Source organism: Carex rostrata, chromosome 8 (assembly GCF_964058835.1).
Source record: "Carex rostrata chromosome 8, lpCarRost1.2, whole genome shotgun sequence".
Lineage (NCBI taxonomy): Eukaryota > Viridiplantae > Streptophyta > Magnoliopsida > Poales > Cyperaceae > Carex > Carex rostrata.
This window is the reverse complement of record NC_135925.1, coordinates 4,480,525-4,496,662: the sequence shown is the minus strand read 5'-3', so window position 1 is coordinate 4,496,662 and position 16,138 is coordinate 4,480,525. Positions and strand designations below refer to the sequence as shown.

Genomic DNA, 16,138 nt, shown 5'->3' with positions numbered 1-16,138 from the left:
ATATTTCTTTATGTGCTATTGGAAAAAAATAAAAATAATTAGATTTTGAGTTATTGATCCCGGTTCAAAAGTCATTTCTAGGTAATCCAGAAAATATTGTGATCCTTCTAGTACATTTAATTTATAAAAAGTTGTATCTATTTTTGAAAAAAAATCAAAAACTTTAATTTATTTAATGATTGTTTTTCAAAAAGAATTCTCAAAATAGATACAACTTTTTATAAATTAAATGTACTAGAAAGGTCACAATATTTTTTGGATTACCTAGAAGTGACTTTTGAAACGGGATCAATAACTCAAAATCTAATTATTTTTATTTTTTTCCAATAGCACATAAAGAAATATATTAATTTTTCTTACAGCTGCGAAATATCCGGCCTGAAAAATATTGATCCGGATTATTTGTTGCAGTCTTTCTAATAAATCAAATTATATTGTATTCCATCTATTTTCAAAGAAATATATTCAACATTTCTAATATTTTAATACAAAAAATAAAAAAAATTCTGTTTTTAAAAAAAAAAAAGCAAAATGCACAAATTTGATTAATCATTAACCGGATTTGTTGTTTTTGAGTCCGGACAACTGTTGACCAAAAATTTGTCCCAAATTCGGTTATTGGATAACCGGTTTGGGTAGTTTTCGAAATTCAATCGGGATTTGGATATTTTTTAAAATTTTATTTATTTTTTGGATATTAATAAAAAAAATCAGGTAGCATGGTATAGCAACAAAAGAAATCGAATTATTGATTTAGTTTCTTCCACAGAATCAAAATCTCTATACAATTTATATATTTTTCTATATCCTTTAAAAGGAAAATTTCTAGTGTACCCATGAAAACTTTTGAAATAGCCAATTTTCCCATCAAAAACATCTTAATATCCAATATTCTCATTGAAATTGAACATTCTTTCTTCTATCCCCTTCTATTCATTAAATTTGTATTTTAGACAAATATACTCCTTCATTTTAAATGGAGATGTCCATTTGTATTAGCAACATGATCAAATTTAAATCTACAATAAGCTTCCAAAGAAATTAAAGAAAATTACTATACATAAACTGGGAACAAGGAGAAAACTGAGGGCACATATTACTTGGTTAGAACAAATGGCGGTTAGTATTCAATCAAGTTTTTATTTTTTTTATTTTTTATATTTATTTATTTATTTATATCAAAACAGGTCAAGACAATAGTCATTCAACGAAAAGAGAAGCTGCTCACCAGCAGAGCGCTTGCAGAGATTCAGATTCCTTTATGCGATCATATTCTTGAGAAGACAATTTAATTCATACCAGTGAGCTTAAGAGAACAAGTACATGCCCAGCAGTACTGGCTAATTCATACCAATTGAGGACCAAATGAATTTGACTTCTTAATTATTCTCTCTGATGTTCAAATGACTAGGTCGAGCTTCTTGATCATTACAGACCAACCATCTATGAGAACTCTAAATCTTATATCAAGTACAAATACAAAAGCAAAATAAACTTGAACAAAGAAGTACTTGCATGAATTGCTTAACATGGTCTTCTTAGACAATGAATGCCATTTCCACTACAAGGTGGAATTTAATTTCACAATGGCGGTTTGAGATTGGTTAGTAACAACAAAGAAATTATAATACAACATTCTGGATTTTCCTTTAATATGAAGCTAAGGGACTAAGATAAAAGCATATCTAAATATTATGCATAAGCCTGGCGTCCGTTATTGTAGAGATGCCACCCACCAATTTTCATCAGAGAAGTTTATTTTTGCATTAATTGCAGCTGTACAATCGCATCAAGGAAGCCAAATCTCTGCAAGCACTGCTGATGCCTTGCTGCAGCCAAACGATCAGCAGCTTCTCTTTTCATTGAATGACTACTGTCTTTGACCTGTTTTCATAGAAAAATCATGATTAAATCCTAACCGACCATTTCCTTCTAATCATGTAATTAATCCGAACCCTCAGTTTTCTTCTTATTCCCGGTTTATGGAATGGAATAGCTAGCAATTTTCTTCAATTTCCTTGAAAGCTTGTTGTAGACTTAAATTCAATCATGTTGCTAATATAAATGGACATCTCCATTTAAAATGGAGGGGTATATTTGTCTAAAATACAAATTTAATGAATAGAAGGGGATAGAAGAAAGAATGTTAAATTTCTATGGGAATATTGGATATTAAGATGTTTTGATGAGAAAATTGGCTATTTTAAAAGTTTTCATGGGTATACTAGAAATTTTTCCTATTTTAAAATGATACGGGTGATATTAAAGAAAAAAAATCGTCTTCTGTTACGGAGCAAATTAGCAAGAATGCGTTCCACTTTGTTTCATATCAGTATTTTAAAATGCAGCTGCATGGGCTATATATGTGGCCGCATATGCCTATGCAGTCGGCAGCCGTGCTCAGAATAGTCATGCGGTCCTCCTATACGGTTTTGAGCACACGGTTGCATATGCGGACATGCGGACTGAAAACATGTATATGCGGTCTGAATTTGATAATTTTATTGTATTTTAATTATAATTTATGTGAAAAAACTATTGTTGGTTAGGTGGAAATAAATTCAAATATAATATGCTAGCATGCTATGCGTAGCATAGCTCCTCTCCGTGCAACGGCTCAATATTCAACTTTTCAAAATTCTAACGGTCGATCCGAACCGTTCATCTTGTTTTCTATATTAATATGTATTTGGAGACCAAATTTTATATTTTTTGAAATTTTTTTACTATTTTTTTAGATTTATTGAAAATCATTGTTTTTAGCAAAAATAGATACAGAACAAAGCACATAACGCAACATATAACTCCTTGCTATTGCAGCTCTCAATCACAACCAAAGCTCTCTACAGCAACTGACACAAGAGATGCAAGGAGGCAACTGGCAATGAAAATAATAGTCGTAGTTGTATAATTTTTGCCAATCGATGTAATAGTTGTAGTTGTACAGTTTTTGTTATCTATGTCTACTATTGATACTATAGTTAGATGTTTATCTTAATAGTTACTTATTTGTTTTTATATGCAATGTCATGATGCAATTTTGTTGCACTCCTCTTGACAATAGCTGCCGAAGCAAAGCGAGACTCACTTCTATAAAAATAATATATGGAATTGGATAGAGTGTAGAAAAATTTTAATCCCATAAAAGAATATTACATAAATTAATTTATTCAATGGTTTGGTACACTCATAATTTTTGTGGTAGTCGTTCTCGTTCATATGTCCGCATAAAAAATAAAGGATTTTGGAACCGAATTTGTTGTGTGATTTTTGGTGGAGCAGTGTAGCATGGTGTGGCAACAAAAGAAACCGAGTCATTAATTTGGCTTCTTCTACGGAATTGAAATCTCTATACAATTTATATATTTTCTATATTTTTTTAAATAACACTTGATGAATAACACTTTACCTACGAGTGATATTAAAGAAAAGAATAATTATACTAATCCCCTCACCCCTGTCCCCCCCTTTTTTCCTGCACTCTCTCTCCTCAATATTAACTTCCTTAACAGTCTTTATCCCCCATTTATTCCCGCATTAAATTAGACTGTCATTTAATAACAATTTCTGCATTAATTAGTTGTCCTCTAATAACAATCCCCGCATTAATTATATTGTCCTAAAATAACAATCCCTGCATTAATTATACTTTCATTTGATAACAATTCCTGCTAACATAAAGTATTTATCCATGTAACATAAAATATTTATGCATGTAACATAAAGTATTTATCCATGTAACATAAAATATTTATGCATGTAACATAAAGTACTTATCCATATAACATAAAATATTTATCATTATGCTTGAGAAGTATTTATCATTGATGTTTTACTAAAAGTTGCAGCTATGTTTGTGAAGTATTTAACCATGAAACATAAAATATTTATCATTATGTCTGAGAAATATTTATTATTGATGTTTTACTGAAAGTTGCAATTATGTATGAGAAGTATTTATTCATGTAACATAAAATATTTATCATTATGCTTAAGAAGTATTTTATCATTGATGTTTTACTAAAAGTTGCAGTTATGTATGAGAAGTATTTATCCATGTAACATAAAATATTTATCCATGTAGCATAAATTATTTATCATTATGCTTGAGAAGTATTTATCATTGATGTTTTACTAAAAATTGCAGTTATGTCTGTGAAGTATTTATCCATGTAACATAAAGTATTTATCATTATGTCTGAGAAGTATTTATCATTGGGTGAGGGGATTGTTTATTTAATGGTCTCCAGTTGTGCAGGGACAATCAAAAAAAAAAAATTGTGCGGGGATAACTGACAAGTATTTATGAGGGGATTATTTATTTAATGGTCCTTAGTTGTGCGGGGACAATTCAAAAAAAAAAAATTGTGCGGGGACAATTGATGGATTGATTTATTCAGTCATAAATAGAGATCATTGCATAGGGATTAAACTTTGCAAATTCAAGATAAATACTTTGATGCTTCAAGTTAAATACTAACAGTTTCTGCAGAGTATTAATGATTGAGCGGTCTCCCCATGACTTTTTTGGCAGTTTGTGCGGGGTTGAGACTGCGGGGATTGTTATCAGGATCCTAAAGAAAAATAGTTCATGTCAAAAAATATGCCCCCGTCTTCTGTTATGGAGCAAATTGCAAGAGTGCATTCCACAAAATAAACACTATTGCAGAGAATTAGAGCAAGTTTTTTTGTTGTTATCTTTATTACGTGATTATGAAGGGATCTAACTATCTAAGTGGAAGGAATGAGAATAAATGTCTTCTGTTTTTTTCACATGAAACATGTTCCTCAAATTTCATGTTAATAGCTTTTTTTTCAAGAATATTTATATTGGATTAAAATATTTTTTGCAATAATATTGGACAGTTGATCACATTGTTATAAATATTTGGTATCATTCTTTAGTTGTCTATTTATTAATCTTCATAAGAAAAGACTTTTTTTACTTTCATAGCCGTTTTTTATGCGATAGAGGCCATAATGGGACAGGGACACCCTAAACTGAAATTAAAACTGAAATAATTAAAATTAATTTAAGTTAATTTCACAAGAACTGCACTCATGTAATTAATTTTGATTATTTTTAGCATTTACAAGTACAAAAATCTCATATACTTCAAAACTAATTTATGATATGAATGAGTGAACAGAATTTAATATTTTTGCCAACATGACGTACTTAAGGAAATTCATGAAATTGAAATAAAATTATTTATAAAGTTGCTCCAAAAGTAATTAGTCACCACTACATATAAACAATCCTTATCAGTTTTTCATTTTTCTTATCTAGTTTTTGTGGTTTCTGTGATTTCATTAATCTGAGAGGGGGTTTCGCAAAAAATGTATGCGACCTGCGTCCCGCCATTTTTTTAGCAGGGTCAATTACATTTTTACTCCTTTAGAAGTCCTTGAGATATTTTTTGTTTTTGTTCCTTTTTTTTAGGACTGTTTTGTAGGTAGGCACTCTTACCTGGTATTGAGTGGTACAGGCTATGTTACCCTGACACTCCTAGGAAGCTATCGTATCCGTGTTCAACACGTATCCGACACCGACACACCTCCGACACACGTACGATATCCGTACCTGTATCTGTATCCATGCAACATAGGGTACAAGCATTGGCGGATCCAAAAAAAGTTTAATTCATCTTTGATAAATTAGTTAATTTATGCATCTCTAAGATGGAATATTATATTGATTCAGTATCTTTTATCGTTTCCTGTCTATGGTTAAAGAGCAACATTTTCGCCTTATAAATTTATGACATTTTTTAGACATTGTATCTGAGTTATTCAATTAATACTTGAATTATGATAACCTTTGAGTCTGTGAAAGACCATTACACTGTGTAATACCTGATTAACTATTTAAATCCGATTAATGTCCTACTCTAACGGAAAATTTTGGATCTCTCCTGAATAAAGGATAGGATTATTTTGATGTAATAATGTTTATTTTGGTATTAATATAATTTCTATTGGCAGCTGCTACCAATGTCTAAAAATAAAAGGTTGTTGACCTTCAACAGTAACTTCCAATATCTAGGATCAAGATTGTATATATATACGTAGCTTATCCCATATGGTTTTTACATGTACATTGCATTAATCTGCAATTGCACTACTGTAATATGCAAAATAGAAAATTTAAATTGAAGGTTCTGACATAAAAAAAACGTAAATTTTTTTTTAAAATGGATAAAATAAAATAAATAAAAAACATAATTTATGGTGGTAGAATTTAAAATTAATGTAGAATTTTAATTAATAATTACTAAACTACATCTATACAAGCACACATTCAAGGCATGTTTATTTGTTCAAAATATCATGGGAATGGGTGGGATTTTTCAACTAGCTGGAATTTGATTTCCATGATCTGGATGGTAGTTTGTATGTAATGAGATTGAGGTCTTTTTTTTTTTTTTTTCCATTCTAGTATAAATTGATTGGGAAAAGTATCAAATTGGACCTAATTTTTTTTATATAGTGAAAGCTCTTGTGTTCTTACTTCTATTTATATAGCTCACGTTTTTTAAATTTGATGTGGTTTAGTTTGATACTATTTGTTTCTATTTTTTTTTATTCGGTAACAATAACATATCCGGATATCTTCCAAATTAAAATTGTCATAGATTCCCCTTCTATAAAAGTAAAACAGGTTGTATTTAATTCTAAATTTGTAAAATATAAATTTTTTGATAAATAGATGGAACTCAACCAGTGTTCTAAATAGCTAGCTATAGCGGCGCTATAACTTTTCCGGACCATAAATGCTAAGCTATGAGATAAAAGTGCGCTAACTCAACTACGACCGCAATAGCTATAATAGCTGACCGCTATTACCGCTATGCACGATGTGCTATAGCTACTGCTATGCTACATGGATTTTTGTTTTCAATTTATATAGGCTTCTGTACTTCTATTCTTATTTCTAATGCTACATGGTCTTCTACGATAAGTATGTTAAACTAAACTATGTGGTTTTGTTTTTATTTGTGATTTATTCTCTCATTCTATATTATCGAGAAATATTCAAATATTAATTCTTCATTTTGATTGCTCTTCATATAGTATTCATTTGTCAAATTATTATCGTTCGTTTCAATGGAAAACTGATTTTGATTATTATAATATGAGGAGGGATCCAATTACACCCTTTTTTGGTGACACCGGATTACACCCTATGTTTACAAAGTCCAAACAGTCGATCCAAACCGTTCAACTTGATGGATATGTTAAAATGTGCTTGCAGATCAAATTTTATATTTTTCTGAATTTTTTACTATTTATTAAGGTGGGTACAAAAATACAACAGTTTGAATATAGTGATTTTGTTAAATACTTAATAAATAGTAAATAAATTCCAAAAAATGTAAAATTTGATCTGCAAGCACATTTTAACATATCCATTATGTTAAACGGTTTGGATCGACCATTTGAAATTTGAAAACTTTGAAAATAGAGAGTGTAATTCGGTGTCACCAAAAAAGGGTGTAATTGGATCCCTCCTCTTATAATAATATATAAAATATTTAAATATGTATATTGACTTCATTTACCTTATAAAATAAATTAATTACTCTTCGTCTATTATAATATGTAATACTATGAAGTATGAACTATTAAATAATATTACTTTTTAGATTTTTTTCTCTTCTTATTTGAGTAATTGATAAAAAAAATATAGATTTAGATTAGTTATCATTTAGTTGTTACCTCAATTCTCTAATATTGAATATTGACTATGCCGCTGTAATCGCTAATTAGAACCTTGAACTCAACTATTGGTTCGATTTCATTGATGGCAGATTAATGAGATCGAATGATTGGTTCCACACAAACAACCATATATAGTATGGAAAATCAATAGGATCGAACTAATAGTTCCATACTTCGATTCCACTTAACCTCTTTCCAATAGTGATCGAATAAATAGTTAACTCAAAACTTTCTAAATCTTCTGTGATAAATAATGAAAACTACAGAAAGATAATTATTGATTCGGTCCCAGGCAAAATACTCTAACAAAATCGAATCAATGATTTGGTCAAGACCGAAAAAAATAATCCATCCAATAATTTAATTTGATCTTCAAATTTCTAAAATGGAAAAAAAAAATAGTTGGAAAGCGGAGCGAGCTCCTTTCACTTTTCTTTAACAATAAGATAAACGATTGCCCGGTGAAATGGTGATGTCTCTTTCGCTCCATTGACGAAACACAAAAATTGGTTTGTTCCTTTGACCGGATTCACGGCTAGCATCTGAGTCAATACTTTTCCTCGAGTAAATACATAAAATATGATAAATATCTTGTGATAAAACAATGGATTTCATCTCACTTGACAAAATATCGCTGATGATTTAACACAATCTAGTTTTTCTTTAGATTTTTTGTGTTGGGTAATTATATAGAGTGATCTAATTCGGAGAAATTCAAACTCAAGCAGGTCTTCAAATCTCCGCAAAGGCCGCCGTTTATGGTAATGAACCTAACATTTCTTTTATGCAGGGCCTCGAGGCCCAAATAAGCCCACTATTCAAGCCCAATGAATGGTAGGGGCTCTTTACAATGTCTCACAGCTCTCCCTTTCGCTTTTAATTCAAGAGCAATTTTTCACTTGTAATGCAACTCTTGCAAATAAATGTTCCTCAACAATAAAATTTGAGAAATTTCTTCTTTCACATAAGGGCAATTTTCAAATAAGAAAAATAATGCAAATGATAATATGCTGGATATTTATGTTGCTCTGTATATACATTAATCATGATCTAGTTATTGACAACATTGTAATATAATTTCTTTCATGGGTTGCCATTATGTGAACGTCTCAAGAAAAATTCATGAAAGTAGTTTAGAGCATAAGAAATTATATTTATAATTTTTAGCTTTTTGTTTGAACGCCTAGCAGTAAATAATCTGGTGCTTCTAATTTTATAAATATTAACATCTTAGTTTCGTAGAATCGTAATAGTCTGCTCGATATTTTCCTCCAGAAGTTTTCTATAAAACCGGCCCATAATAACTCCCATATCTTAGGCCCGTATTACGTATAATGGGCCGATCCAAGCTCCTTCCTGAATCCTGACCTTAAAATTCTCGGAAAGAATCTCATCGTCGTGTGATCGGATTACTACCCTCCCGGTTTCGATACTCTAAGGTAACTCAAAATTTGAGTTTAGATACAGACCGTCGATCAGAATTTGAGCCAATCCAACCAAGATTAGAATTCATGCAGATTTTGATTGGACGGTTTAGATTCAAAAACAAAATGTAAGTTACCTCAGGGAATCTGAAATCCTTCCCGAAAGGGCAAGAAAATATTAAAAAAAATAGCCCCCGAGCAAAGAAGGTATCGTCTCTCTCCGGAAAGGCGAACAATGAGCGTACCAATGGAGGGCCCACTGTGCTTGCCATGCTGCTCTCACTCTGCTGCTGGGGTCCGCTCACCGGCGGTGGAGTGTAAACTTCTCTTCGCCTCCGACTCCAGGCGTTCTTCTCTCTCGACAAAGGTTCGCTCTTTATCTCCTTACACAAAACCTGGCAATTTCTTTCAGTGTATCTATTCTATCGATTGTCTTATCTTATTCCTCTTCATAGTGCTCGATCTCTGGGAGATTTCAATTTGGATTTTGGACCGTGCGACATCACCACACGCGAAAGGCTATAATAAAGAGGGCTGCAGGGAATCCCGGCAGTTCGCAGAGGCCGGTGGCTCCTCTTCAGTTGGAAACTCCAACTGGACAGCTCCTTTCAGAGTTAATGAGATCCCATCCTTACCTGCTCCCGGCTACAATAGATCAGCAACTAGAAAGGCTCCAGTCGGATAGAGATGCACAGAAGGAAGAGGAGGCTTCGCGCGACCCTCAAGATCTCCTTTATAGGTATTTTTTCTTCTATTTATCCTTCTATTTTATTTTAACTGTGATATGTTTCTATATTTTAGTTTCGGTGATGTTAGTCTATTGGCTGGTACTGGACTTATAAATTGCAATGCTTTGTTGGTTAATTGTAGTTAAGCATCAATTATGTAACTTCGCAAATCATGTCTCTTTTGTGTGGTTAAGCGTCAATTTCGATCCAGTTTTAGCATCAATCAGCTCTTGAATTGCTACTAATTTTCAACTTGCGTTTAGTTTCCATAAGTCAGCCATTGCTCTGGGTTTGGTTTCCTCATGCTTGAACAGGAATGTGAAACGGGACACTGGTATCTGCTGGCAGACCTAGTATTCTATTGCACTGAATTTTATGCCTACATGTATACTATACATGGTGCTTTTGAATGTACCAGTTCCTGCCCAATTACTTGACAGTTTTTTGCCCAATGAAGTCAAATTTAGCCTTATGCTACAATAAAGTTTAATCTTGTAAGGAAGCTAGGCTTAAGGATCAGCACTGTAAGGAAGGCCTTATTGTATCCAATTATGTTTCAATTAAGATTGAGTTGTGCTACTTTGCTTAAACCCTGATTCATCCTCAGTTGTGACCAGTAACACAATTTCATTATAGACAATTCATTAAAAAAGAGAGAACATTGAAAAAAACAATTGGCATCTGAAACTGGGATTACAGTTCTTAGATTTTTAGTCCTGTGCTACTCCCAATTTTCAGTTGTGTTATATTACATGTTTCCTTTATATGAGTTTATATGAGTTGGGTGCAATTTAATCTATTTAATTATTGTATTTCTTTTTTGGGAGGGGTTTTTAGTAATTTGAAGTTAGAAGTTAAGAGGACAGTAACCCAAACTTGGGAAACCAGCAAATAAGAAGTTCAGATCCATTGAATGTGAACCAAGTTTATACCTTGAATGGGAACCATGTCAAAGTAAGAGAAACTATTTCCATCCTGGTTCGCATTTATTGGTTGCGAAACTGCTTGGTTCGCATACAAAACATGCGAACCTGTTGCCCTAGCTAAATGTATTGGCTTCCCATTTCTTGCCCATCTTTAGTATACTGCCTGTTTATTGTTCTAAACTGGAGCCTTCTGTACGCATAGGAGACAACCTCATACAGTTAGTCCACTGAGCAAGAGGAAAATAAGAGAGACGTCTCTTGAGTCACCTCTCTCATTCATGTAAACTTTGTATTTGTTGCGGCATATGAAATTGGTATAGTATATCAATTATATGGTAGGGAACATGGTTTGTGTCCAATAAATTTGAAGTAGAGGGCAGAATGGTCTCTGTTATTCTGAACATGGTTTGCATTCAAAGGACTCCGTTTGCTGCTTGGTTCATATTTAATATATGCGAACCTAGTTCACTAATTTCAAAAAATTATGTTACTGTCCTGTTAACTTCTAAATTTGAATTACTAGTGATTATTGTTGTATTTAATATGCTAGTCCTGCCGACGAGAAAAAAAGTACAAAGTTCTAATAATATAATATCTGAACGAACACCGAAAAGTCTGATCTCTTGCAATTAATACAGGAGAATAGCTGAAGTGAAAGAGAGAGAAAGACAAAAGGCCATACAAGACATTATGTATTGCCTAATTGTACAGAAATTCATGGAGAGAGACATCTCCATGATCCCCAAAATTATCACCTCATCTTCCCCCGATGTAATAACCGAAATTGACACCATCCCCCACCAAGAATCAAAACTAGAATCTGTGCACTCCTCTGATGCCCTTGAGATGATCCAGAGTCACCTTTCGCTAAATCTGGGTGAAGGCTTTGTGGGCCCACTCAGCACCATAATACAGATGAGCAAGTTAAAGCTCGGGAAGCTTTACGCTGCCTCAATTATGTATGGCTATTTTCTGAAAAGGGTAGATGAAAGGTACCAGCTTGAGCGGAGGATGAATACATTGCCAGATGTGAAGAAATTACCAAATATGTTTGACGATGTGAAACCAAACCCGTTTTGGGACCTGGAATCATTGGTCCAGATCACTCCTGATGATGGTGACGGGTATGATAAAGCCGGAGATGCTGCAGATAAAGGCTACAAGCTAAGGTCATATGTGATTTCTTTGGATGGTGAGACATTACAAAGGTAAAGACTGTAATTTATGCAATAGGATATCTCGCACACCTTAATATGCACTGCATGTAGGAGTTCTGTTCGGACTCAAAATGCAGCTTTTTTTGGTGTACTTCTAAGCCAGTGAGGTTCTTTTTATCGACTCCTGAAATAATTTTATTAAATATACCTTCTTCGGTTAATCTGGTATATTGTTTCTTAGGTAGTTTGCCTTTTAATCCCAAAACACTGGTATACCTGTTGTTGATCCCACTTCCTGAACATTTGATGTTTGTAGAGTTTTGCTCTTGTTTTGTCAAATTTATTTTCCTTTTTCTTTCATTCTGTGTATAAAAGCAATTATAATATCTGATACCTAGTCGTACTCTTAAAATAGGTATGCGACGATGCGATCGAAGGAGTCCGTAGCGTTGATAGAGAAGCAGACTCAGGCATTGTTTGGCCGGCCTGATATAGTGGTAGCTGAAGATGGGTCCATTGATGCAGTGAATGATGAAATTGTGATGGTTACATTCCAAGGATTGACAATGCTTGTTCTCGAGGCCACTGCTTTTGGTTCTTTTCTTTGGGAGGCTGAAGAGTATGTGGAGTCCAAGTATCATTTTGTGAACAGTTAAGTGTAGTTTATATTTTCATTATTTTTTTTTTTCCAAATTTTAATTGTTGGTCTGTGGATGTTTGTAAATACTTATGGCTAGCTATATTGCTAAGTGATATATGAGAGTGAGTTTTGATTTGATCATTTGATCCTTTCATAAAATAGTGTCATTTTTGGGCTATTATGAGCGAATAGAAGCTACTATGGCTGTAAACGGATATGGATAATTCGATGAATCCGAATTAATCGAATACGGATAATACCGAATAAGGATCCGGATAATTTATAAAATGCAACAAAATACCAGAATTCAGATATTTTTTCCTCCTGCCCAAACGGAGCCGATATCCGTATCTCCGATATCAAACCCGCTCCAATCAAAAGGCAGAGCCAGAGAAGTTAACTTTGGGTGAACAATCCGCGTCTAGCTCTTTATAGAAGCTCCTGGGACTCAAAAAAATGGAAAGTAATGTGGAATTAAAGTTATCTAAATTCTGCGAACCAGTCATACATGTGGCCTCCTTATGGACTGGGCTATTTCAGAGCCCAAAGCAACGATTTAAAAATATGCCTTTTAAATTCTTAAGTTTATGCTAAATACAGGTGCATAGCATTGGGCAGCATCAAAACTAATTCATATTGCTTTGTTTCTTTTTTGTAACATCAGAAAGTCAAAATTGAACTCGAAACTAGCATGTTATATTTTTTTCATTTTGATATATGGATTTTGTAATTAATCTAGTTAAAAATTATTATAATATAAAATCTACAGTTCTCAACTATCATTTCCATATTTCGTTGTTTACTTCTTCACAATCATCAGAATAAAAAAAATTAGATAAATTTCGTCAGAAGTCACTATATTTTATTCTTTGTCACGAATAGATCACTTAACTTTGATTTGTTCTTTGCAGTGATTGAACTTTACTTAAGTTTGATTTCTTAAAGCACTATCTATTTGGATTAAGTCTTTATTGCTTCCTTTAACTTTCAAAAAGCTTGCTTCCTTAATCTGTTTTACTAAATATGAGCTCTTTAAAACGGATTAAAATTAGACAGAAGTCAGGTGAAATAACTTCTGAAAATTTTAGTCTGATATGTTTTCACATTATTTCTCATTTTTTTTTCTACATAAATACTAATTTAAACACCCTCTGGCCGATTTTTTTATTTATATCCAAAAAGAATATAAAATTAAAAAAAATAACCAAATCGCTGCTAAAATTCCAGTAATTAGTGCTAAAACCGGAAAAAAAAAATTCCGGTTTGGGTAGTTTTGAAAATACAGCAGCGGTTTGGTTATTTTTTAAAATTTTATATTATTTTTGAATATAAATAAAAAAATCAGCCCTCTGGTCATTGTCTATTTAAGATTTTTTTTTCTATTATTTTGAGTAAAAATTAAAAGTCAAACCATTCAATCATTTCATATTTATACAGAATATCTGAATATTAAATGTGATCTCTCATACGGAAGATATTATGTTTATCACCGGACTAGATATTATGTTAAGCAATATCCAAAGAATTTTAAACACAGCAGAAAACATAGACTGAGCGTTTAGCAAGGTGAAGTGCTGCCACTTCAATCCAGAGCTAACAGCATCCCAACCGCAGAATCAATTTCTTAAAAAAATATACATCCCAAAATAGAAAAATGTATGTTATTTATGTACAATGTACGACACTGCATGTGCAACAGTTGTTATACAGAATCCAAGTCCCTAAAGACCTGATAGAAGCAATAAGGTGTTCCCTTTTCTAAGCTCATATCAATATTCAATATATCATCATACAGCTGCGATTTTTAAACTGGGAACCAATTTTCCATAGTTATACTAATACGACCAGGGCGGATTCAGAATTTCTGTCATGATAAGGCACTAATTGGATTTAAATAGCTAATTGGATTCAAACTCATTAACTTATCGGGTGCAATAGTATATTTGTATGACCCACTTTTATATACAATAAAATCATACAAAAAATAAAAATAGTTTCTTGTTCCTATTAACAAAATCTCTTTTTCTTCTTCAATCTTCCGAAACTAGTACAAAAATTGATGCTTTTTTTTGTTTTTTTACATTTTTTACCTTAGTGACTGGGGCATTTTGGAGAAAACTTATGCGAGGTATCTTTTGGAAACATAATGCAAATTCCCACTTTAATTAGATGGCAGATATCAAAACTTGGCTGTCACATGCATGTAATGTTTGGGTTTCATGTGAGTCCGTTGGGCTAAAATGCTAAAAAGTAAATGTCATATGTAATAAATAGATGACCCCACTGTCAGAAATGTCTTTTTCAATTTCTCCTTCTTCTCTGTATGATTTCTATTCTCCAACCAATTTTGCTCAAATCTCAAATTTCTTTTAAATCAGATTTTTTTTCTCAGAATACTGACTGAACAAAAGCAAACGAAAAGATAAAAGATAGAATAATGACTGGACAAAAGCAAACGAAAAGAAGCAATTAGTCTAATTCTAAATTTTTTTTTAAATCCAAGAGTAGGCAAGTACTTATCCTGAGTTAGATCTGCCCCTGAATACTATGCCAATTTAGATGATGAGATAAATCACCCCCCAATATATATATAAATTATATATAGAGAAAATGCATTATGCCGCTAGGAAAAATCATTTCGTGTAATTAGATAAATAGCTAGTACATTTGAGTGTATTCAGATTGATTGTTTCAACATTCTTACCGGAATAATAATAATAAAAAAAATAATAAAAAAATAAATAATAATAATAGTTAATGTTGTTATTATTATTATCATCATCGTCATCATTTTTGTCATTACTATACACAGGAGCGGACCCACGTTGATTCGGCGGGAGGGGGGGGGGGGGGGGGGGGGGGTGCAATTTTGTAATCTAATGGAAAAACTGATACGATTTCATTTTGCTCCTCCCTAGAAATGAGCTTGCCTCTCTCTGAAACCATTGCAGCGGAGTGGAGAAGGATTGGAGGGACGAAGAAGAAAGGAAAAACAGTATTTTTTTTTTTTTTTTTTTTTCTGTTTTGTTATAATTTATGAGCTTGCCCCTCTTTCTCTCTCAAGCCATTGTTGAGGGGTTGAGGTGTGGAGAAGAAATGGGGAGACGAAGCGAAATGGTAAAAATAACTTTCATGTTTAACTTTTGGTTTGGGCTTTAAAGGCCTTTTATGTTATATCTATAAAGAAATCAATATGAAAGATCAAAGATAGGTGCTGTTAAATGAGAAAGGGATGTCGAGCGGAGTTAATGTAAGGAGGATAACTTACAAGCAGACCCTCATCTTATTCTTATTTAGGTCACCAGAAATTGAAGAGGGTGGCGAGCGGAGTTAATGTAGGATTTATTTCAATGTCTCGTAGTTTAGGTTTTAGGAACCGAATCGTCTGCCCCCCTGGGACAGAAAATTCCTGTTCCCAGAGTCACTGCAGAGTGGGTCTCTATATAACTCTAAGAGTGAGTCTATGGTAATATGCATATCACGATTTGGCACCGTGCTACGGCTCTATATTCGAGTTTTCAAGTCCTAACGGTCGATCCGA

The 16,138-nt window shown here is 32.7% G+C and overlaps 1 protein-coding gene across 1 annotated transcript; it reads left to right on the top strand.

Moving 5' to 3' along the window:
* The first annotated feature begins 9,326 nt into the window (after positions 1-9,326).
* Positions 9,327-12,775, top strand: LOC144558149 (beta-casein (DUF760)). Its single transcript, XM_078306894.1, has 4 exons — positions 9,327-9,513; positions 9,602-9,885; positions 11,439-12,008; positions 12,373-12,775. Exons 1-4 carry the CDS (start codon positions 9,382-9,384, stop codon positions 12,611-12,613), a joined length of 1,227 nt encoding a protein of 408 aa, XP_078163020.1. The 5' UTR covers positions 9,327-9,381; the 3' UTR covers positions 12,614-12,775.
* The last annotated feature ends 3,363 nt before the right edge of the window (positions 12,776-16,138 follow it).